The sequence below is a fragment of the Metarhizium acridum genome, assembly GCF_019434415.1.
Source record: "Metarhizium acridum strain ARSEF 324 chromosome Unknown scaffold_29, whole genome shotgun sequence".
Taxonomy (NCBI): Eukaryota; Fungi; Ascomycota; class Sordariomycetes; order Hypocreales; family Clavicipitaceae; genus Metarhizium; species Metarhizium acridum.
In genome coordinates this window covers 920,022-944,146 of record NW_027094017.1, presented here as the reverse complement: position 1 = coordinate 944,146, position 24,125 = coordinate 920,022, and the positions used below count along the sequence as shown (strand labels likewise).

The 24,125-nt window shown below is 50.6% G+C and overlaps 8 protein-coding genes across 9 annotated transcripts; 4 read left to right on the top strand and 4 right to left on the bottom strand.

Moving 5' to 3' along the window:
- Positions 1–124: 124 nt before the first annotated feature.
- Positions 125–3,429, top strand: pnk1_1 (DNA kinase/phosphatase Pnk1). 2 transcript variants are annotated; one of them, XM_007809874.2, is made up of 3 exons: positions 125–312; positions 371–1,360; positions 1,418–3,429. In XM_007809874.2, exons 1-3 carry the CDS (start codon positions 219–221, stop codon positions 1,726–1,728), a joined length of 1,395 nt encoding a protein of 464 aa, XP_007808065.2. In that variant the 5' UTR covers positions 125–218; the 3' UTR covers positions 1,729–3,429. The 2 variants fall into 2 exon arrangements, with proteins under 2 accessions (XP_007808065.2, XP_065976767.1); XM_066118167.1 differs by having other exon boundaries at positions 371–3,429.
- A 933-nt stretch (positions 3,430–4,362) lies between these two features.
- On the top strand, positions 4,363–6,477 carry J3458_004352 (uncharacterized protein). The gene is made up of 2 exons (XM_066118166.1): positions 4,363–5,009; positions 5,181–6,477. The coding sequence occupies exons 1-2, from the start codon at positions 4,549–4,551 to the stop codon at positions 6,403–6,405; spliced, it is 1,686 nt and encodes a 561-aa protein (XP_065976766.1). The 5' UTR covers positions 4,363–4,548; the 3' UTR covers positions 6,406–6,477.
- A 2,149-nt stretch (positions 6,478–8,626) lies between these two features.
- On the bottom strand, positions 8,627–9,118 carry J3458_004351 (uncharacterized protein; the record flags this gene model as incomplete). The annotated part of the gene is made up of 1 exon (XM_066118165.1): positions 8,627–9,118. One exon carries the CDS (start codon positions 9,116–9,118, stop codon positions 8,627–8,629), a length of 492 nt encoding a protein of 163 aa, XP_065976765.1.
- A 6,108-nt stretch (positions 9,119–15,226) lies between these two features.
- On the top strand, positions 15,227–15,928 carry J3458_004350 (uncharacterized protein; the record flags this gene model as incomplete). Its single annotated transcript, XM_007809878.2, has 1 exon — positions 15,227–15,928. The coding sequence occupies one exon, from the start codon at positions 15,227–15,229 to the stop codon at positions 15,926–15,928; it is 702 nt and encodes a 233-aa protein (XP_007808069.2).
- An 804-nt stretch (positions 15,929–16,732) lies between these two features.
- On the bottom strand, positions 16,733–17,856 carry J3458_004349 (uncharacterized protein; the record flags this gene model as incomplete). Its single annotated transcript, XM_066118164.1, has 4 exons — positions 16,733–16,914; positions 16,973–17,072; positions 17,128–17,486; positions 17,542–17,856. The coding sequence occupies 4 exons, from the start codon at positions 17,854–17,856 to the stop codon at positions 16,801–16,803; spliced, it is 888 nt and encodes a 295-aa protein (XP_065976764.1). The 3' UTR covers positions 16,733–16,800.
- Positions 17,857–18,056: 200 nt separating this feature from the next.
- Positions 18,057–18,554, bottom strand: J3458_004348 (uncharacterized protein; the record flags this gene model as incomplete). The annotated part of the gene is made up of 1 exon (XM_066118163.1): positions 18,057–18,554. The coding sequence occupies one exon, from the start codon at positions 18,552–18,554 to the stop codon at positions 18,057–18,059; it is 498 nt and encodes a 165-aa protein (XP_065976763.1).
- Positions 18,555–19,197: 643 nt separating this feature from the next.
- Positions 19,198–21,897, top strand: J3458_004347 (uncharacterized protein). The gene has a single exon (XM_007809880.2). It carries the CDS (start codon positions 19,341–19,343, stop codon positions 20,871–20,873), a length of 1,533 nt encoding a protein of 510 aa, XP_007808071.2. The 5' UTR covers positions 19,198–19,340; the 3' UTR covers positions 20,874–21,897.
- J3458_004346 (uncharacterized protein) lies at positions 21,088–22,702 on the bottom strand (the record flags this gene model as incomplete). The annotated part of the gene is made up of 2 exons (XM_007809881.2): positions 21,088–22,321; positions 22,395–22,702. 2 exons carry the CDS (start codon positions 22,700–22,702, stop codon positions 21,088–21,090), a joined length of 1,542 nt encoding a protein of 513 aa, XP_007808072.2.
- Positions 22,703–24,125: the final 1,423 nt, after the last annotated feature.

Genomic DNA, 24,125 nt, shown 5'->3' with positions numbered 1-24,125 from the left:
CGTTTCACGCTATTGTGGGGCAATTTACCTGCCCACCTAGCACGTGATCGCGCGTTAAGCGTCTCGCGTGCAGCCATTTGCCCGCGCGCATCCTGCATTTTTGGAAGCACATTTGTCCTGTACCACATTGGCCTGCTGTAATGCCACCGATTGACTGCAATTATAGTTGGCGTAAAGCTTAGCCATATGGTACTTTGCAAGGGAGCACTTTTTGTAGCATGGCACCGCCACATTCTGTTAGCAAACGGAAGGCTGGGGAAGAACCAATTTCGCCCCCTCCTATCAAACGGTCTCTGCAGAGCACAACGACTAGTAGGTATTCATATACATACATGCCTGGTGACAAAGATTCACTGACTGAAATACTTAGAGTCAGCGGTAGCCAACTTTTTTACCCCAACTTCACAAAAGCCCAAGGATCGAACGACTTGGTCTGAACGCGGTCTGAACGACGATATACCTGCTACATTGCTAGTTGGTCGATATGTACCTGTGGCACACAATTCCGGAAAGAAGCCTAGAAGAAAAATCGCAGCATTCGACTTGGATTCTACATTGATCACGACTAGCTCTGGAAAGAAACATGCAAGTGATGCGACAGATTGGAAGTGGTGGCATCCACATGTTCCTGGGATTCTCCAAGAATTATACAAGGAGAAGGACTATCAAGTTGTCATTTTATCCAACCAGGGCGGAATGACGTTGCATTTCGATCCATCATTTAAAGGCCCGAAGGCGAATGCCCAGAAGCGGGTTAGCGAATTCAAGCAAAAGTGCAGTGCTATTCTCAATAGTCTTGACATCCCAATAAGTGTTTACGCCGCAACCGAAAGGGATATTTACAGGAAACCTAACACAGGAATGTGGAAGGAAGCTTGCGAGGACTACGACATTCCAGAAAATGAGGTGGACTTGGAACACAGCTTCTTCGTGGGTGATGCGGGCGGTCGAGTTGCTGGTCTCAGCGGTTCTGGTAGTGACGGCGTCGTGGCAAAAGCCAAAGACTTCAGCTGCTCAGATAGAAACTTTGCCTGCAACGTGGGAATTGCTTATAGAACTCCAGAGGAATATTTTTTGGGGGAAGAACCAAGGAACTTTGCTCGAGATTTTGACGTCGCACAATTTCCATTTGACGAGGCGGTATCTTTGTCTGAGGTACCTTGCAATGTATTCGAAAGGAAGAATGAAAAGGATGTTGTCTTATTCTGTGGGCCACCGGGAGCTGGAAAGAGCACATTCTTTTGGAGGTATCTCAAGCCATTAGGGTATGAGAGAGTCAACCAGGACTCTCTTAAAAGCCGAGACAAATGTCTTCAGGTTGCTAAGGAGCTATTGTCTGAGGGAAGCTCCGTCGCTGTTGGTGGGTGTGCATTACGGTCCTCGATTGTTGTCCTACACTGAGCTGACAAAGTGCTAGATAATACGAATGCTGACCCTGAAACACGCGCATTGTGGGTGGATATTGCGTCCAAGGCTAAGGTTCCCATCCGATGTGTTTGGTTCAGGACACCGCTTCATATTTGCGAGCACAATGATGCAGTTCGAGCTCACAATCAGTCGTTGAATCCGGAAGCAAGGCAACGCTTACCAAAATTAGCATTTACAAGCTTCGCCTCGAGATATAAAGCACCCCAAAGCAAGGAGGGGTTTCAAGACATAGTGGAATTAGAGTTCAAGTTCCTTGGAACGAAGAAGGAGCATGATATCTGGGCACGATATTGGACGTAGCTGCACGTTCAGGGGAACGAACGTGAATCACGGCATCACGTGGCAGTGTCTTGGGGCATAGGGATCCTTGCATCTGTTGCGTCCGGAACCGTATCATTGGCAAAACCATTTTATGTTGTATGACAATACAAGAATCAGTTCAGCGGCTCGTTTGGAGTGTCTGGTATATATGAAATGGCGGTAAGGTCAGGTTACCGGACACAACACGAATGCCGACTCAAAGACACCCTGAATTGGCGAGGTATGTTTGCAACCACGAACCCTGCAACTAGCGAAAATGAGTCGGATAGACTTGGCCTAAATTTGAACCGCAGCGGGACAGCAAGCAAGAGGGGTAAAAAGCGGTTCTGTCTGCTGCCTGTTCCTGAAAAACTTGGCGACTTGGCGGCTTGCTCGACGGCATCTGTGATGGCGTACGGGATCATCATCCAACCAAAGTGATGACTAGCAGGCAATGGATGCGGCTCAAGTCTGGGCATTACATGGTCAGATGCTTGGTAATCTATCTTCACGATCCAAATTAAACATCAATATTTGCTACTATCGCTATCTAATAGCTGGATATACGAATCGACTATTAACAACCAACGAAGGTATTCCGCACACGAAACGATGCTGTCCAAATCATTGATGAGAAGTCATCTCGAATAAAGGCAATGCATCCGGAAGAACAACATGAATGGCATCAAGGAATCGCAGTGAAGCACATCGGAAGTTTCCGTGCAGCGTATGATGCAATATTGTTGTGCGCCATGAACTTATTGCGCCGGAATTGCAACTATTGCTTTTCAGATTTGATAACATGGAAAGCGGTGATTGTCACCCTCGAAGGCTGCGACAGCGAGCCAAGGTGATACGGACCATTGGTTGTGCTTGTCCTGGACTTACCACCATTACGCACCAAGCCCGGCGGTGGCACCATTCGAGCACTAGGGCTTCACATCGTTCGTTCTGAAGTGATTGGTGGTTTTCGAAGGGTTCAAGCATTGTCGGATTGTGGGCAAACCAACTTCCCCTCGAAAACCTGGGGCCGGGGGTCAGAACTGGCAAACTGGTCACACAACTCATCGGCAATCCACATGCCGCACGCAATTTTCAATAACGTCATGGGTGAGACAGGGCAATGACTGCGTTGTGCGCGCCCTGTTGGCGGAGATGGGATGAGGGTTATATTTGCTGGCCAACAACAGATCTGGATGTGGGACGTTGGCTGAGATGTAAACTTCCTTGACGACGGCGGCCTGCGATGCCCGAGGGCCTAGACGGTGGTGGTGCGGATCGTCACCTCGAGTCCGCCTCCAAAACGGAGGGCTTTTTCGTGGAGCGCTTGGCAACGTGGGGAGCATCCATGCGACTATTTGAAAGCAGCAGTCTAGTGTAGAATGGCGTCGGTCTGGTTGTCTGGGTTGGGTATCCCGGGAGTGAAGATGGGGGATGGTGCGGAGACAACCAGGAAATATCAACGACGAAAAAAATACGACGAGATGTCCATGGGGAGCCCTCTGGAGATAACTGGCAGATCACCACTCATTCCGGGGTTTACCCTTCTTCTGACACCCTTCATCTGATATCTGACAGCAAAGCTAATGTTTAAAATTGGAGAAGACACACGAGTTGACCAATGTAAAACGTTGTCACCAGGACCAGAGTCACATTGCAGTGTGTCCCGCCTCGTGGAAGCCCACAACCCTAGGCGTGAAGGTGAACAAAGAGACAAACAGTCACCGACTCGGCTGCCCTGCCAGTTAAGTAAGTTATGCATTCAATTCATTGGAATGGACATTTAGAACGCACCATGCTTCGACCCACCAGACCAGCGTGGCGCGCCGGACTGCTGTCCGAGTTCTATGTGGGTTTTCTCTGCGAATACCATTGTTGGTAATTCGCCCTCTTATCTGTTTTGAGTCAGCTGGCCAACTCGGAGTGGACTTATGGCCCTATGCCGGCGGATCATGAACCATGCTCGCACAATCGCGTGCGGCGCCGCCACGAAACCGGCAGCCCCTTGGGATGCCGTGATTAGAGTTCCTTACAAGTATGCTCAGCATATGGACACACCGACACTGGACGAGCAAAGCACCTGGATCCTTGCCCAATACTAGTACTAAAACAAGCCTCTGTCGGTGCATCAATGGCCCGATCCCTCCAGAACGTCTCTCATGATCCAAAAGCCGCTCCCCAACATCGTGTGCACCGTTTACCTGAGCATCCTGGACATTTTCGTGTGCTTACTCCATCCCTTTGATTCGGCCCTCTTACGGTGGCTGAAGCTATACCCGGTTGCCGGCTCGGGTATTGAGCAGAAACTAGGAGTACCATGGCTGCTGGCCCTCTCTCAGCCGGCAATATGAGCTTCTGGACCTGGTTTGCCGCTTGAGAAAATAGGCCAGGGTACGGAGCAAATATGTCCACTCCGGCTTTTTCATGTCTCCACGGTTTGGGTTGCGACTTTGGTCATTCGGCCCTGCTTCGTTCCCCAGACCCCAGAACGCGGAACCCCAGACCCCAGAAAATTCCTCCAACTTACATGCATATATGAAGGTCGCAACGCCCGCCTGCCTGCCGCTGCATGCACCGTTCTTCGTTGCGTCTTGCCAAGAAAGAGTCCCTGTGATTCTAGTTTCTCCTATGCCCCAGCCTCACACTCGTCTCATAAACCAAGAGCCTACCCAAAGCACCGCAGCACCATGGCAGGCGGCGTGAAAAAACCTGTCAACATCTTCCGCCTTGGGGACCTTGGGGAACCAAAAGGGGTCTTCAATTGGCGCCTGTGGTTTGCTGTGGTGTCCTTTGGTCTTCTCGGTGCTGCTCGTGGTATTGATGAGGGTCTCATCTCCGGGGCTTTCAACTCGCCTGATTTCCAGTCAACCATTCACTACAAGTCCTTCTCTGCTGTCGAGCAAGCCAACATCAAGGCCAATGTGTCGGCCATGGTGCAAATTGGTTCCGTCGCTGGTGCTTTGCTGTACGTATCCGCACCCCTTTGGCTTGCGTGGTTTGCGTCATGTGCGCGTGAGCTGTTGTACGACACGAGAGTTTTTGAAAAGGAGAATGGACCAGTTGGCCTTTTGGTGGTGCGCATTGGCTGACATTTTGACAAACCACAGTGCTTTCCTCGTGTGCGACCGCATCGGCCGCATCATGGCCACTCGGTTCCTTTGTGTCCTCTGGGTCGTCGGCATCATCATCTTCATGGTCGGAGGTGTCAATGGCAATCTTGGCGCCATCTATGCGGGGAGATTTATTGCAGGCCTTGGCGTGGGACAGACCCCTGTCGTGGGGTAAGTTGCAACCAGACCAGTTGACGCCTTCCTTTTCCTGCGGTCTTGGGCTCGTGGTGTTGAGGTGCTCAGCCTCCTCCACACATTCCACACATGAACGGGCGGGCAGGCCTGTCGGAAGAGATTCATGTGTGCGTGTATGGATTTGCTTGCTGACCATTTGTGAAATAGCCCTATTTATATTGCCGAAGTCGCGCCCGCTTCCATTCGAGGCCTTTGCACATGTTTCTTCACTGGTGCTGTTTACCTCGGTATCGTCCTGGCATACTTCACCAACTATGGCTGTAGGCTCAACATTGCCAACACTAGCCACAACCAGTGGCTTGTCCCCACAAGCTTGCACATCACCATGGCCGGCATCATTTTCGTCTTGACCTTTATCCAGTACGAATCTCCCCGGTTCCTCGTCAAACAGGGCAAGAATGAGAGGGCTACTCATGTCATGGCTCGTTTGCGCAAGCAGGCACCCGACAGCGAATACGTTACGCGCGAAATCGCAAATATTCAAGCCGCCTTGGACCATGAGCTCGAAGCCGCAAGAGGGGTTGGTTGGGCTGGCAAGCTCAAGGAGATGTTCCTTGACAAGAGCAACCTCTACCGTGTATACCTTGCCACCATGGTCCAGTTGCTGTCTCAATGGTCCGGCGCTGGCTCCATCACTCTCTACGCTCCAGATCTGTTCGAGATTCTCGGCATTACCGGTAGTGAAGAGGGCCTTCTTGTCACTGCTGTCTTTGGTATCGTGAAGTTTATTTCAGCAGTAGTCTGTGCCCTCTTCCTGGTGGATGTGATTGGCCGAAAGCGTGCGCTGCTCACAGGCATCACCCTGCAAGCTATTTCCATGATCTATGTCGCTGGTTTCTTGACGGCTGTTCCTGAGCTTGGCACTGTTAAACACTTCGTCCTGCCTGCCTCCCAGGTCCCCGCCAGCCGTGGAGCCATTGCTATGATTTACGTCTCGGGCTGCGGATGGGCTCTTGGATGGAACTCGATGCAGTACTTGCTGACTGCAGAGTTGTTCCCCCTGAGAATTCGTGCTCTGGCTACCTCCTGGGCCATGACCCTCCACTTCGCCAACCAGTACGGCAACTCTCGCGCTGTCCCCAATATGCTGCTTCCTACTTCTGACGGTGGCATCTCACCCATGGGCACTTTCTGGTGCTTTGCGGCAGTCACTATTCTGGGAGGCGTCTGGGTCTGGTTCTCTGTTCCCGAGACCAGCGGTCGCAGCCTCGAGAGCATGGATCGCCTGTTCGATCTCCCCTGGTATAAGATTGGTCTGCATGGTAACCGGGATGCGGAACAACAGGACATGGCTTATAATGAGAAGCAGCGCATTGCAGGCGAGACCCACGGTGCTGGACAGCACATTGAGGAGAGGAAGACCATTGCGTAGATTATGATACCATCGTTTTGTTTTTTTGCCATAGCATGATATGAGTTTAGATTGAATGGTTCACAAGTGAAGAATTTGGATGCTTAATACCATTTTGCGACTTCATGGTACTAATGTTCTCGAGAAAGATTGAACATCTCTTAGCGGTGCTCGTATTGACCGCCCAAGCACAGTTGGTAACTACAAAACTGCATTCAAGACTCTCGCATTCACGTATTAAAAGACCAGCTCAGTTTCCACCTCTCCGACAGAACAAGCTTAAATCAGCCTACAATTAACCTCTCTACACCCAGCCCACCGTCTAGATCCAAAACGGGCGTATCTGTCATCACATCGCCCACACAAATTATGATCGGTTACGTCCCCCACACAACTACCCCCGGTTGGGGTAATTTGACAGAAGATTATGAAACTCTGTTATTCAAGGGGCTGGCGAGGCCGGGTCATCCCGGGTTCACACCGCCGCGAACGAGACGAAGTGGCTCGAGGTACTCTCGGGGACGCCTAAGCCACGGCGGGATATACTAATCGACTAGTGAGGCTCGGAGATCTCCTCGGGGACCGTTGGAATTACGAGGATCATGATGATTTCCTTTAGATTCTTGATTTCGGGGAGTTTGAGGATGCTCAGAATCTTGGCTTGGACGTGTCTCCCCAGAGTTGTGGGCGTGTTGTCGACGTGTGGGGATATGAGATTTATACGGGGGGAACGGGCTTTTGCCTAGACTGACTGAGTACTAAGAATACCGGTGTATGGGAAAGTTGTGTGCCATATGGCATAGTCTTCCAAGTGTTGTGATTCAGCATCCAGCGCTTGCTACTGACATGGTGGCACTTGCGGCCGGCGGAGGAATCTTTCAGCAGGGCAGCGAGGAAGCATCATGTTGCTTACAGACGGCCATGTCCTGCAAAACTCGATTTGGAGCTTAGTATCCAAGAGTTCTTGGGGTAATTTCTCGTGGAACATGCGCCATCGCAGACCAATTACTATAGAGTATCTAGATAGTAACTAGTCCACGTTAACGGGCGAGCGACTGGATTGTTGAATGATGCTTATTTCCGTAATTGAAGATACGCAAAGACTTAGCTTCCTAACACAGTTTTTCTTCACAACTTTGTCAATCAAATTTCCATCGAGACGCGGGTTGGTGATTTGACATGCAAATCCACTTACATGGAAACTCCCCATACGTGGAATAAGCACTCGATGACAGCGCCCGATCCGATTCCGTAGCTTCCACCTGCCGCATCAGGGCCTGTTTGGGCTCCTTTACAGATTGTACGGATTGTGCAGTGTCCTCGGAAGCGGCAAATGCGACTCGGATTTGACTTGACTTTGTTGTCGGGGTGTTGGCGGCACAATGCGGCCAAAAAGAGCCGAGAACTTCGAGAGCGCCAGCATAAATTGGGGCTATCATGCGTTTTGATTTGCAATTACAACTTTAATGCAAGCGCCTTATTTTGCATGAAAGAAGGGGGCGTGGACGTCATTTGTGGCAGTTTTGACCATGATGGTTCCGCTGCCAAGTGCTCGTGCGCTTCTAATTATCACTGGAGATGACGTGTGATTACTGTTTACTGTATGACAAATCGTTTCTGCTCGCGGTTTTGTTGTGTGCACTTCTCACAGCAGTGGAAATGCGAGAAATGGCAAACGTTTGGGTTGATGGGCAACAGGACATGCGAAAACAGTGGAAGACAAAGTATTCGTTCCCCCTAACTGACATGAACCGAGACACTGAGATGGTTGTTTGGGAACTATAAGAGCGGTGGGTTGATTTGCTTCTACTTGATGGTGAGTTGAGAACTGTCTAGGTCTGCATTTCACTTTTCCACTGCCTCATTTGCTTGCGCTTCCTTGTCTATGTTGCTGAAAATATCAAATTATCATAAATATAGAGAACATCCTCCACCATATGTCCAGCAATCTTTCAACAAGAACCCTCACCTGAGTCGGAGCCCTGTGGCAGATGCTGCAACAGCCAAGATAGGTCTTCTGAGCTGCTCTCTGGCGCTGGGCAAGCTGGTCGCCCAATACTATACCCCGGAAACCTACTCCGCTCAGTGGACGTCGATGGAGTATTAATACTTGTCCATCTGCCGGAGGTATTGGAAGTGGTGGGAGACGGCGAAGGAAGTCGTGGCGAATCAGTACTGGAGGCCCCCAACGGCGGTGAATCTAGGAAGGATGTCGAGGCGGCAGGTGACGTTGCAGGCGGCGCTATAGGCTCCCGTGGAGAGAAGAATGGAAACGAGGTATTCGTAAAGTCTGGATCTGAAGATTCTGAAAGCAACTGTATCGGAGACGCTGACCTTTCTGTAACGCTGGCAGACTGAGCTGGCGCATCGTCTCTCTGTTCGACATACCAACGGGCCCAAACCTCGGGAGAGACTCTTCTAGGCCTGCCGGATGCAATATGACTGGCTCCTTGTCGTATCCTTCATCGAGGCGCGGTCCATCGTCGTCGCCGTGCGGCTCAACCGGCGAACCCTCCGGCGTGGGCACGCTGTCTTGATTCCAACTCGGCTGGCCCAAGGGCGACGGTACGACGGGCTCAAAACTCGTGCGACCAAGACTCAACGACCTATTGAGAACGGCCCGGTGTGATAGTCGTCGAGTTCCCTGCGCCCTCACGTAGCTCATCCGTTCGTGCGCAGCCGATGTTAAATCGGCCAAGGGGCTGAGATCGTCATGAGGATCCTGCTGCTCCATCTTTCGAGGAAATAGTAATCTATCATTCTTTGGATGCTGTAACACCTCACATGAGAGAGCGGTTGGTGCTATCGCGCGGGCGTGGCAAGGGCTTTATATATGTCGCTGCGGGTGTGGTCAAGTCGGATCGCTGAGGTGCTCAAGAACTGTTCAAGTTGTGATGTGCAGCTCAAAGGTAAGAAAAGATTGTAGCGAGAAGAATGAAACCAAAGTATCATGTTGACGCAGTGAATGTCGCATGGACGCTGTTTTGAACAAATGCATATTGTCGACCTTGTGTACCACGGGTACGACTGGCAAACGGAGCCAGCGCATAATTGCTGTAGTTGGCCATATAATTAATGACCACGTATCAAATCGAGCCATGACTATGGATGGCTGCCCGCGGCCTCAACGCTCTCTGTGACTGCTTACTTCGTGCACGGAATGTTGGTGAATCGGAAGGATAATCATTCTGTGCCACAGTGAATCCAGGCTGCGATGAACAACGCCGAGGCGTAGGCATATAAGCGAAGGAACACGAAGAGCTGTAGATGAAGAAAACTACACGGAAGTGAAATCCTTTTTCTGTGTGTGACTGTCTAGCGTCGGCGATTTTCACTCATGAATCTCCGGTACATCATAACTAACACCCGCTCATCGATTACCGTTTCTTCTCAAACCGAGTTAGCATTGGTACCAAGCCCGCAATACCCTCTCTTCCTTTTCTAACCTTTACTGTCTCCTTCATTACATCTCTCAAACTAAGAAATAAGACACCGGCCCCAAGCTCTTTTCTCGTCCCTGCGATGTTCAACGCTTCCAGCTGCATCGTCAACTACTATCCTCCCACACACTCCTTTTCACTAACTTGCCCTGCAACCCGGGGTAACCAGTCTGCCGTGGACTTGACAAGTGAAATCAACGCAAAAGTCGCAAATTTGACTTCATCGTCACCCGTCTTGCCAATAATGCCTAGCGCTTGAGGCCAACCCTCAAACAAGCCATCCATGATGGCAAGGAGCGCGTTATCCAGGAGCGATGCTTTGAAGACATCTTAAGAGACGTGTCTTGTTCCCCCCATGGAAGATAGAAGTACTGCATGTGACTCGTATGTGTTCAGAGGTCCAAATATGAGTATGACTGATGACGGCTGGCCCAAAGGACGGGAAGGATCATAACAGCGCCGGGAATATAGGATTTTGGTCCGCGATGTTGAACAAGGTTGGCCATCAGGCGAGATTGCTCAGGCGTGCAGTTGGTGAAGTTGGCCAAGTTGATGATGGTCTTTCCGGCAAGGTTTGCGACGTCTTCCAGACTCTCTTGGTAATTTCTTGGGAGATGAGGCATGTAATCATAGTTGGACTGGCAGCATTGCAGGCTGCTGGCGATGCGGCCATAGTAACGCCACGTCTGAGCAATGAATCTGCTTTTGAAACGGAACGGTTCCAAGCTGCGAGGTTGGCACCAGACTTGATCAAACAGTTGGCTATGGCAAGGCCCATGTTGCCCAGCCCAATGAGGGATACATCGAGGCTACTTGGAAATGAGGACATTGTGTTGGAATCCGAGGTGTCCGTTCTGGGTGTGGTCTTGGTAACGTTTTATTGCGGTCAACTCGACCGCTTCATCGAGTAGTCAATTTTTATCTTAAAAAAAAAACCACCTGTTGGAATATCCTGTTGACGGGGCGGAAAGTCCCGACATGATAAATTACCCGTTTATCCTAAGCTGAGTGTTGATTGATAAGCCCCCTAATACTGGCAAGTTCACCTCCTCGACTAACGCGGACATTTCATCAGGCATGCCTGAGTTGATACGCCTGTGAGCACAAAGATATTGAATTTTGAAGGAGCATGTGGTGATCGGATGGCCAGTCTGCCAAATCGCCATTCGGCCCTTCGACGCATTGCAGCTTCAACCCAACGTGGAATACACTCTGTTCACAAAGTCCACCAAGCTGGTCGCCAAAGTTGAAACATCCGAAGCAAGCAAGGCGCTCTAATATGGAAGCCGCTAATGGTTTAATCTGCGAGGAAGCGAAGGCCAGAGAAGTTGTGGTTTTTTCGGGGACGGATTTCCTCACAACGCCAACCGCCGTTGTTTCATCTCACTGAGCGCTTCAGGGACAGCAAGGGGAGTCACGTAATTGGATACCGAATATGTATGTATTATTGTATCTGATGCACTTACGAGTGTGAGATCCTTCATTCCGTCTACCTAACTAGATATTGGCCAGCGACCCTCCTGTTATCCTCTCCTCCTCCGTCTCCATGTAAATGTGCTCTATTTCAATGCTTCTTTAGACCCTCCGCTCCTTCTACGGTTGGGATTCCTGAACTGACACTTATATTTGGGTCATGTTCATGTTGTTTTCGCCTAACGTGTCTGGTATTGACCATTGCGTAATCTGTATCCCTCGTCTCCTTACCAACAGGGACGCGATCCCTCGTGAACGTGCGCTCCGGATATCATTGATACTTGTCATCACTAGGACCTGAACATCGCATCCTCACGTTTGGAAGCGGTTGCCAAAACGTACCGGTTCGGTTGCCGAGAGCCCGCTTCATTTGGACAAGGCTGGTCTCCCACAGTACAGTCATCGGCGAACTTTTCTAGCTCACTGCATATTTTTCCAGATCAACCGGCACTCAGTATTTTGTATTCACCCCTCAAGAATATTGTCGTCTTGCTTGCTACGTAAACCGGGTCGCACATGACCATTGTGGCTTGATGCCTATCCAGCCGTATATTGAAGCCCAAATCGATCGCCGTGGCACGACGGTAAACTTGCTGCTTCGTCGCAATTATAATTCGAGGTCTCTACTTTACGGCATGCACCGCATATGCCCTTTACCACCCTTGTATGTTCCGTCCAGCATTCCAACAAATCCGGTACCATGGACGGAGGCCGAGACAGGACGGGGCTTGTCGGACTTCTCTAAGGGTGCCGGGTTGCCCTCGTCGCCTTTAGATGAAGCCAATGTCCCCATACAGGTGGATTCGGAAGTGAGTGCAATCTATTCATCCAAGCATCCAGCCTTTCTGAGGACCCGGGGATATATATCAGCTTGATTTAATATTCATGATGCCGAGGCCAAAGGTGTGTATGCTACAGTAGCAAGCTTAAGCTAACACCTTTGCTTAAATAGTCAGACGAGGCGGCTGGTGATGTATACTCGGACTATTCAGAGGCGGCATCGCAAACGACGAGTTTGCCATCATCCATTTTCGAGTACACATATGAGAATGGCAGACGATACCATGCCTATCGAGCCGGGTAATGTTTGCTTCCGAATGACGAGACAGAGCAAGACCGATTAGACATGACACATGACATATTTCGGTTGACACTAAACGGGGAGCTGTGTGTAACCAAGCTTGATCATCCTCAAAAAATCCTAGACGTTGGGACAGGCACAGGGATGTGGGAATGTGCAACGTGTTTTCTCTGTCTACAGTCTATATGCCATCATCTGGGAGACAAGCTAACAAAAGGTATCTTTCCTCTCCAGGCAATAGAGACGGGTGATTTGTATCCATCTGCTAAGGTCATTGGAACAGATTTGAGTCCAATCCAACTAGAGTGGTCTGTATCCCTCGCGTGCTGCGAGCAAACGGTCGCCTAGGCGTTGGCTGATAGTTGGACAGGTTCCCCCCAAATGTTCGGTTCGAAATAGACGATGCGACCTTGGAGTGGACATTTCCTCTCGGACACTTCGATTCTATCCACGCAAGGACCCTAGCAGGGGCTATTCAAGATTTGCCGGACTCCTAGGACAATGCTTCAAACATCTCAAACCAGTCGGAAAAGTTGAAATATCTGAAGGACGGGCCAATTTCTTTTGCGACGACCATTCGCTGCCCGAGGACACGGCCACTTACAGATGGCTCACCGAGTTCAGACTACTTGCAACGCCTCCGGGGTACGATATCGCCCCTCAAATTCCTGATATGCTGAAGGATGCGGGATTTGTAGACGTTGCTTACACCCAAAAGGTTGTGCCTCTTGGGACTTGGCCTAAGGACCCTACTCTTAAAGAGGTTGGTCGGTGGTTCCGCGTGCAATTCCTTGACATGGCCCTTGAAGCCTACAGTCTTGCCCTGTTCACCAGAATGGGAGGGTGGTCCAATGATGACGTGCGAGTTTTGTTCACAACGGCATGAGACGAGCTCAGAACCAACAGAATACATCTTTACACTTACACGTAAGAAATGATTTATCACATTGGATGAGTTATCATGCCCAGTCCCGAAACAGAGCCTTCATCACTGGGACAAAACATGTTAACGGAGTATGACGTATTAGTATACTCACATTAGTAACGATGTACATGAATGATCTAGGTATCAAGGCAAGATTTTGGCTCCGATTCCTGCGTGGAGTGGCAAACAATGACGAAGCCTATAGGGCTTCTTGAGTTGCCCAACCCTGTGGCAATCACATATACATACGAGACGGATATACTGACTACATACCTCGATGAATGAGCCAGCGATATCTCAATTTCAACAAATCAAAGTCTACGGAGTCACCTCGAAACGAACCCTGATACGGTGATTAGCTATCTGCCGGGTAACTTAAAGGGTCCAGTTGCTGTGGCCCTCCCAGAATTCAGAACGGGATTCGTTCTTATTGATACAGTAACACAACGCCAGCATTGCTCGGAACAACTTTCATCGAAATCAGTCGTTTTTGACCTTGTCAGGGGATTCAGCCCTTTGACTGTTAGGTCCAGGGGCACAGCGGAGTGCACCCGTCCATCTCTGGGCCAGGTAAATTAAACCAGCCATCAAGATCAATCAAGCTGGATCAGACCAATCCACATCATGAATGGCCTCCCGCTACCGGAACGCCATGACCTCGATCCGTAATTGAATCAAGCCTGTTGTGGCATGCCGCCTGTTCTCTCGCCAAGCCACGGAAGATTGGCCAAGCTTCTCGGCACTGGGGACATCAGAGCCATGTGCAACAAACAACCTTGATGTGTCAAGCTTGGGATTAGGCAGCATAATACTTTGGCACCTGACTGCTCCAAAATGTTGTTTCAAAATATACCGCTGTTCTCGGCGGACGTGGGCCTTTGTACTTGGCGTGTTGGAGAAGTTGAGCTTGGCATTCATCAACAAAGACGTGGATGGAAATTGGAGGGATGCTCAAGTGATCAGCGTGAATTGCGCTCCGACTGTGGAGTGGGTGGCCCGATCTGACTTGATCATTGTGGTTACATTAGTTAGTTCGTTGTCGAGTGTTTTGCAAGAGCGTGTCTACTATCCCAAACCCTAGTTGCTAGTACTTTGGGAATACCCTCAAGAAACGATGGCGAGGTACTCTCAATCATAACTTGAGGTTACTGCATGCGTCAGTGGTCAACTTCAATGCCGTCTACCTTGCATCATTGTGCCGGTTGATGTGTTGATGTGTTGGTGATGATGGTGTTGGGCGTGGTCAACCTGTAACTTCCTTATGGCAACTCTTGGCGTCTATCACTGCCATCAAAGTCACTTCACCACGCTGATGCCGAGACTCAAGTTCATCCACCTTGATGTTATTTCCTCCACCTAGCGTTCTTTGTAGAGCAACTTTTCATTATGCTTAACCGGATGAGCGAAGTGGACGGGATTTATGCAAGCACTTGGTTCGTCTCTCCACAGCACATGCCCGTGGTCTCTCCGCAGAGCTTCAGGTTCCATGGTTCTATGCGACATAAAGACCAGTAGACAATTGGAACCGTCTCCCGGTTCCCTTAAAGATCATCCGAATTCTAAAAATCCATACCTTTGTCGCCTTGTGGCAGCCCTGGCTGTTCAACCAAGTCCGCGTCCATGTCGTTGTCTGTATAAGCTGTAGAAAACATCTTGTGGCATGCATACATTGGCTTACACTCTCAGACTCTCAAGAAACCCCCATCAAAACATAAAATGCCTCCTGCTAGAACAGACGTAGAGTCACCCAACCAGGAGGGAAAGTCTGTGTTCCGTCACTTGCTTGTCCCTTAGTTTATGCAACAATTCTGCGGAGGTAAGACTTTCATAGCGGCACGGTGTATACGCCGAAGCATGGCAAGCATGACTGATGGAAATCTTTAGTAAACGTCATTGCCTACTACTCTACCAGCATCTTCCAAAATGCCGGTTACGATCGCTCTCAAGCTCTCCTGGCGTCCATGCCGGGGGCTTGATCAATTGGATATTCGCCATTCCGGCCATCTACACCATCGATACTTTTGGCCACCGCAACCTCCTGCTCACTACTTTTCCTCTAATGGCATTGTGTCTCCTGTTTACCGGGCTCTCGCTTTTCCCCGGTCGCGCTCAGTTAGCTTATGTCACGACGGGTTTGTACCAGACCTCTTCATGGCTGTCTACTCGCCAGGCGAGGGACCAGTGCCCTTTACATACAGCGCCGAGGCATTTCCTCTGCACATTCGCGACATCGACATGTCGTCCAGCACGGCAATTACATGGGGCTTCAACTTCATCACAAGCTTCAGCTGGCCGTCTCTAAGAGAGGCCCACGGCAATACCGGCGCCTTTTGCTGGTACGCCGCTTGGAACTTCTTGGGCTGGGTCTTTGCTTACTTCTTCTTGCCCGAGACTAGGTATCTCATGCTGGAGGAGCTCGACAGTGTGTTTAGTATGAAGAACAGGGAGCACGGCGGGTACTGCCTTCGAAAGTTGCCCTGGTACTCTAACAAGCACTTCCTTGGACGAGACGTTGCTCCGTTCCCGCCGTTGTATCAGTTTGCTAAACATCAGTCTTTGCCAAATGACAAAACGGAGTCCGTCACTCACTATAAAGTGGCGCCTTCCAACCCAGCCCCTATTTAAGGCATCATAGTGAGAGGTAAATAGAAGTCGGCCAAATATAGGCAGTCAATCTAGGGCTCATGTATCGGTCAATGAATGTGAGAATGTGGGGGCTTCAGAGAACGCCACTTTGCTACCAGAAGAACAATACTAGCTCTTCGCGTTGCTACAAAGGTCATCTTTGTTTAAAATATATCAAGAGGGCATAAGAGCCTTCGTTCATGAGATGAAATGGTGGAATAGTCCCGGCCACAGTCTTCATTGTTTATCAGCTTCCACAAATGCTGCCCCCGAGGGCCCAGTAGAGACAGAATCACCCTCCAAGATCATTTCTTCCTCTTCCTCTTCGTCCAACTGTGTGGCATCCCCATCATATCCACATGAACCGGAGTTGGACCCAGCTTGTCTTCCCTTGTGAACTTTTAGCGTGTTCTGGAGTATCGAAAGGGGCACATATCAAGGTAATATAGCAAACGTGTGAGCCACACTAGCCCCGAAACAAGGAGATGGCATAAAAGCGCTCCAGTAATGAAGCCGCTCGCATAAATACCGCTGTTTCTAGTCCCTAATTCACTGTGTTCACTAGCAAACATTCCATGGCAAGGCCGTTTCGATATAGATTCCAGGTCCCGACATTGTGGCCGTAAAAATAGAAAAAGAAAAAAAAAAAAAAAAAAACCTTCAAATCAAGTGAAACGACGGTATAATGCATTCTCATTGAGACACGTTCAAATCAAGTGTGAAGCCAACAACATATAATGGGGATATCATTCATTATGGATCATGGACATATTTCTTTCTTGTTGCAATGTTGACTTGTCAACACTGAACAGTTCCACCCACTCAAACCCCCTGATGCTGCAACTGCTTTTCCATCCGAGCCTCATCAACAGTTATTCTCCTTTTCTCACGTCCTCTACATTAGGCTCAGATGAATGCCTCTCCCGCTCAAAAATAGCATCAATCTCTTCTAGAGTCTTGCCTTTTGTTTCAACCCAAAATACAGCCTAGAGTCAACATCAGTGCCGTTGTCACCGTCGAAAATAATAACCCCGGTCAGCTTACAATGAGGAGAAACGTAATAATGTCCCATGATCCGTTAATCATGTACATTCTCCAACCGGTATTATTGAGGCCGATGGGCATGACGAAAACGAGCAACATCCTACCGCCGTTAGCCCGTTTCAGCAAAAAGGAGAGAGGAGTGCAAGAGTACTTACGCCAGGCCATTGAGGGTGAATTGCGAAAACGCAACACCGTTTGCTCGAGCTGGGTAGTCCATAACTTCAGGGGGATAAAGAGTAAGCAAGGGCGTCCAGGCAATGGAATAGAATCCTTGGAACAAGAACATGACTGCGACATCGCCATATATGAGTCCCTTTGACGCTCCGCCAGGGTTGTCGGCATAAATCTTTGAAAGTCCGCCAATTATGAAAAGACAGGCAATCAGCAGCCCTTGCGAGAGCAGGGCGGTAGATTTGCGTCCCCACGAAGCTGCGAGCTGCGTGCCGGCGAGGCAGCAAGCCAGACACCAGACATTCAAAACCACGTTCTTCCCAACGTGAGCCAGGCATACCTTCTAGTAGTGATTGTGGATTACTTGCAGATCTCAGCTGGTCATCGGAGCTCTTCACTCCCGCGGTGCTCAGCTCGTTCCCCAGATAATACGACGCAATAATATTGCCGGCGATGCATGAAAACGGCCCAGTAGAGCCGCCAACTAGAACCCTCTTCCTCGCCACTGGGTCCTGGAAGATCTCCATGGGACTCATGCTTCGGCCTTGCTTCTTCTCCCACTCCAGGGTGTCGACGATTTCCTTGTAGACCGTCATGGCAACAGGATCAGTCAAATTGCCGTCGGCGTTGGTCTGCGCCACGACCAACCGAGCATCTTCATATCGGTCCTGACGGATCAGCCATCGAGGAGATTCTGGAACAAAAGGCAGCATCAGAATACAAATGAGGGAGAAAACGCTCTGCAACAAGGGCGGGCACCGCCACGCCCACGTAGAATCCCATCTACCCGTACCGAGGGTAACGCCGGCCGCAATCAGCGCACCAATGTAATAGAAGTTGTTCAGCAGCTTAACCGCGTGTTAGAATTGACAGATCCTTCTACTCGAGGGACCTGAATACGTACACCAACGCCCTAGGCACGCCAGCGACTTGGAAAGGTTTCGCTGAGATACACCGGGGCAGCAACGTTGCTGATGCCACCCCCAAACCCGAGGATAATACGAGCCACTACAAACATGGCTACGTTCTGCGCTGCACTCTGTAGAACGATGCCAACCATGGTGATGACGGATGCCCAGAACAGTGCTGGCCGTCGTCCCAGTTTGTCAGACATGACTCCCCCAACCATGGGGCCAAAGAAACCTCCGATGAAGACAGAAGCTGTATTGAGGCCCTGAGTCGCAGATGTGAGCCTGAAATAATCGGTGTAAGAAGGCAAAATGTTCAGTCCGTTGAGCATGGATCCGTCATAGCCACCAGTGGTAGACTGAACCACGGAGCAGAGCGTCAGTAAGACGGACAGGGTCGACGTGGACTCTGGAGTCCACGAGGGGAGCCAAGTTCCTGATGGTGTTGATCGCAACATTGCAAGCTGAAGACGGCCTGTAACTTGCAGTTGCAGCAGGGACATAATGAAGACAAGCCTAGTTAGTCCCCGTCAGGACACAGCCAAGTATCATTCGGACATCAGCTTCGTCAGGCGTTCAATATCCGTCTTTACCTTCTCCAAGTCGACTCGAGTTGGCAGAGCATGGAGGCATGATGGGGTTTCTCCACGAAACCGCAGCACGACTAACAAATGTAACCCTGATAGCAGCTTGCCGGTAACGGCAACTTGGCAGGACGGGAAATTAAAACCACGAGACCCTAACGGGACGCGGGACCAGAAAAATTTTTGATGCTTATTGGGGAATGACTGCTATGTCTCACAGTCACCTTCCCTTCGCAGATGGTTCCGTACAACCCACGGCTTTTCAAAAAGAGTGACGATCCGCAACGCTTCTACGTCAGGCTTGCATGTGGCATAGGAAGACCACTCGGCGCCGCGCAGCAAATGGGTATTAGACAAAGAAGAACATTAACTTGGCTCGTGGAGACGAGAGCCTGTATGTTGGGCGGGATATTTTAGGTGGAGGACACAATAGCAACCAGATTCATCATTCCACGAGGAACAGATGCATGGACCAGACCAGTCACTTTGCAGCCTCGACTCCCCCACACTCTAATCATCCTGAGACCCGTCGGGCAATTTCATTTCGTCAAATATGTGTGACCGTCGTCAGACGACTTACACCCGTAATATGACTTGCGGACTCATCGCGTGCATCTTGACGTCTCGCCGACGCAGGATATCAAGCACACAAGCCCCCGAAACTAGATTATTCTCACAGCTTGTAAGCCAAAGCCAGCCGCAGCCATGGTCCGTCGTCCCATTGTCGCCATCGCTGGCCTGGCGTGCGAAACATCAACCTTCACCCCATCACGGACTCTCGCCCCCGCATTTCACCCCAGACGAGGTGACGAAATCATCCAACGATACCAGTTCCTCCATGCCGACCAGCCACTCGGCCAAGATGCACAATGGAAAGGGGCCTTGATCGGACACGCGCTTCCCGGCGGTGTCGTAACTCGCGATGCCTTCGAAATACTGACCGCCGAGATCCTGCATCGGCTTCACGACATCGTTGCCCGCAACAAACTAGACGGACTATGGTTTGACATCCACGGCGCCATGGTGGTAGAGGGCATGGACGACATTGAAGCAGAGCTCCTACGCCGGGTTCGCCGCGTCATCGGCCCGCATGTCATTGTCTCTGCGTCAATGGACCTTCACGGAAACGTGTCCAGGGAACTAGCGCACATGTGCGACCTCATTACCTGCTATCGAATGGCCCCTCACGAAGACGCAATGGAAACAAAAGAGCGGGCGTGTCGGAACCTGGTCGACATCTTAAAATCGAAACCTCCGGGCGCGCGGCCACTAAAGGCCTGGATTCCTGTTCCCATCCTGCTACCCGGGGAGCAGACCTCCACGCGGATAGAACCAGCAAAGCACATCTACGCCGCCGTTCCAGAGGTGGAATCAATGCCAGGTGTCATCGACGCAGCGATATGGGTCGGATACGCCTGGGCAGATGAGCCACGAAGTCGTGCCGCCGTCATGGCCACCGGCTGGGACAAGGTCGCCGTGGCCAAGGGAGCAGAACGGCTCGCGAGGCTATTTTGGGACGCACACGCTGATTTTGAATTTGTCGCGCCCACGGGGTCCTATGCAGAGTGTCTCGATGCCGCAGTCGCATCTCCAGCCTCACAGAGGCCGTATTTTATTTCGGATTCGGAGGACAATCCCACGGCCGGGGGCTCCGGGGACGTTACCTGGGGCCTGACGCAGCTCCTCAAGCGTCCCGAGTTCCAGAACGCCGGCTCCAAGTACACGGTTATCTACGCGAGCGTGCCGGGACCAGAGGCCGTGGCCACCGCGGTAGAGGCAGGTATCGGCGCGACAGTCACGGTCACGGCCGGAAGCGCAGTCGACGACATCCACGCGCCGCCGCTTACAATGACCGGCACAGTCTACGCCATGAAGTACGGGGACCGGGATGCTGAGACCGAGGTTGTGCTGCAGGTTGGTTCCGTCTATGCTATTCTTACCAAGTTGCGGAAGCCGTATCACAAGGAAAGAGACTTTACCGAGTTGAGCCTCAGGCCGAGAGCGGCAGATGTGGTAATTGTGAAGATTGGGTATCTGGAGCCAGAGCTATATGACATGGCCAAAGGTTGGATGCTGGCCTTGACTCCTGGTGGCGTCGATCAGGATCTGGAGAGACTGGGTCATCATAGAATCCGGAGGCCCATGTGGCCGTTTGATAAGGTCTTTGAGAAGGAGCCGGATTTGAGAGCAAGATGGATATCAGCTTCAAACGAGACTTTGGAGGGGCCTGATGAGTAGAGTTTAAGTGGCGGAGCAAACACCGAGGTAAAATATTCGAGCATTTTCCAGAAGTTCAAGCATAGACTTGATTTGTATGTACTTCAATGATTGGCCATGTAACCCCATACGGCCTACTCTCATCGACTCCGCTATCCAATATCATACACAGTTCTCATGTATCAAGGACTAAATTCCGACCCAAGTTTTTGAGAAAAAGCAGAATACATTTACACTACCTTCTTGATAGGCCCACCTCCAAGCCCAGAGGCTTCCTCAGAAATCCTTCTCTGGTTTCCATTGGTCCCTGTCGAAGAGTAACCGCGTAGCGTCTTGCCCAAGTGGCCAAAATCAGCTTCATCTCCATCTCTGCCACGTTTCGCCCCACACAAGATCTTGGCCCATGGCTGAAAGGAATATAGGCGTTCTTTTGCCTGGTTGTGACATTCTCCCATCTCTCAGGCTTATACTCCTCCGCATCTTCTCCCCAGACCTCCTTGGAGTGGTGAATGGTGTAGGTGGGCACGCTAAGAATGGTGCCACTGGGGAAGAAGTGTCCCTGGATAACAACACCGGGTGACTCGGGTGGAACTTGACGCGGCAGTCCAATGCCAGACGTACTGTGGTGACGCAGCGCTTCATTGATGACCCATCCAAGATACTGAAGATCACGAACCATGTCATATGTTGGTACATCGACATGTTCAGGGATTGAGGCGTCGAGCTCAGCTTGAAGTTTCTGTAAAACACGCGGGTCATGGACCAAGTAGTTCATAAGAGCACAGGACGAATTGGATGTTGTGTCGCTTCCGGCAATCAGCTGTGTCAGTGCTTCGGCAGTCAACTCCTCACGGCCGAGAGGTTGCCCATTGTCATCTTTGCCTTCCATGAGCCGGGCAAGCAAATCCTTACGATCCACGTCTGGAGGATTCTCAACCCGGCTTTTGACTCGAGCAATGGCAATACCGGCGAGATTCTCTACAGCTTGCAGACCCTGGCTGAAGAACGGGTCAGGGAGTATAGATGCGTAGGGTTTGAGTCGCGGATAACAACCCAGCGTTGCGCTAACTTCCCCTCTTCGGTTCAGAATCTCGATAGCCGGAGCATAGATCGGTGGGCTATCTGGCGATGACCTAATCTCGGCGACATCTGCTCCTTTTTCAAGCATTCCAAACGGCGCACTAAATGCTAAATCGCCGATCACATCAAAAGCGAGGAAGTTGAACCACATTAGTGCATCAAGGTGTGCCTCCGGCTTTCCATCCTGTGTCCTGTGGGAGCTTTGCTCAACCAGTTTGTCAAGCTGTCGCACGAACAAGACCAAGTTCTCATGGATATACGGCTCAAATTGAACCACAGATTTAGCGGAGAAGGTATGAGAAACCATCTTTCGTTTTCGAGTGTGTTCGTGCCTGACTCGAGTGTTGAACAGACCACGGCGAATGGACACAAAGGCATCATAAAACTCGCTAATCATCAGCGTTAGCTCCAGGTAGTGTGGTCTGATCTATTCCATCTAGCAGGAGACCAGATGTTGCTTACGATTTCAAAAATCCATTGCCGTGACCGTAAATAGTAGGAATCGCTGCATCGTCGGCGATACTGACGTGGTTTGGTTGTATGCGCACCACTTTGCCAAGCTTCGCGTGGTAGTCGTCAACGGTCTTGTATCGATTTCCTCGTCGGCAAACCATCAATAGCCATAAATTCGAAAACTGCGCACCGAACGGCGCTGGGATCCCACGCAGCTTTCCATTCGTCACAAAATAGTCGAAAATATAAGATGATAATACCAAGCCAACAATGGCCAGCACGGCCGATGGGCTGAACACGTACTCTGTCAGTGCCATGCCAAGATTGACAATCAATCTTCGGTTTCGCAGATGTCAAGTTTGGTTCGCAATGGTGGTCTCGCAACACAGCAGTTTCGGCGCTGAAATGTTTGGAAAGCTGGCTGTGGCCCGAGATGCGCCATGACTTACTACTAGCTAGAACGCCAACGCCATATATATACTAGCAAGGTCCCGTGGCTTGATTTGGCCAACTTCCAAGTTCCGAACCCCGCAGGCTTCAACTCTCCCTTGTATTCTTCCGGTGTCTCGGCCCCCTTTCTCGGTTATTTCGATGGTTACAAGATGTGGACAGAATCTGCTGGTGAAACATCATGTGTCAGCCTTGGGCCTGGCCCAGCTGGCAGCATTTTCATTTTCATCGTCAAATTACAAACCATTGTGTATAACTGGCTGTTGATCATCCCCACACGGAGAGCGCCCAACGTCGCGGGGAATGCAGCTTGTGCGGACTGGCCAGCCGGAACGACAGAAAGGGTGGGTTGCTCGGGAATAGACATCGGCAGGCCGCCTCTGTCTATTTCTGCCGCATCACACACCAATCACGACACAGTTCCTGCCTTGATCCGATGGCGTGGGGAGCTCATGAGGCCGGAGTCCATCAGCGGCACTTCGCGGTGTCCCCGGATCGAAGAACCCGCTAAGCAGGACTGTTTGATACCTATAGTAACAAGGTTAGCGTTCATCTGGGGCCCCAACATTTGGGAGCGCTGGAATCCACTGTGCGGCATGCGCCTAGCCGTCAACAGCAGCTTGCAGCCTACCATTTTGTATTTTGCTGTCCTTGTGCACCTTACAGAGGCCACTTCCGATGGCAGACACACGGCAGATGAGTCGGTTCGGTTCGCTGCGAAAGCTCGGTCATTTGGTTGTCAGTCCTGTGATGCAGGAAGAGACTGCGTCTTCGTAGGTTCAGTGAGCTAACGGTGAAAAGTAGTCTTGTTCACTTGACGCTGACTAATGTCCTGGGATTTTTGTTTATGGGGCCAACGGGTGTCGCTCCTTCCTCCTCAAAAGTTGTTTGTAGCATCAAATCACAATCAGCTATCTACTTAAGTACCAAGAGAAGAGAAACCAAAGCATGGTATATACGGGGACGCTCTGTATCTTTCTGGCGAAAATCAGGTCGACTTTCAGAAGCCCCGCCAACGCAATCAGGGTTCTAGTGTCCTCTGCTATTTCATTTGAGCCCAGTTGTAACCTGGACGCATCTGTATTAAAATGGGTGTACTTCAACATACTCGGGAAAAATATAAATCAACTCAGCGACGAGTGATGTTCACACTAGCCACAAATCGAAAGTGGCCATAATAGTACGACATACGGGATAGGCAAGTCCTTTTGGATTTTCAAATACGCCTCGGTCAGTGCCTGGTAGGCGCATCAGACAGCTGGATATTGGATTCCGCAATGTTCGATCCCA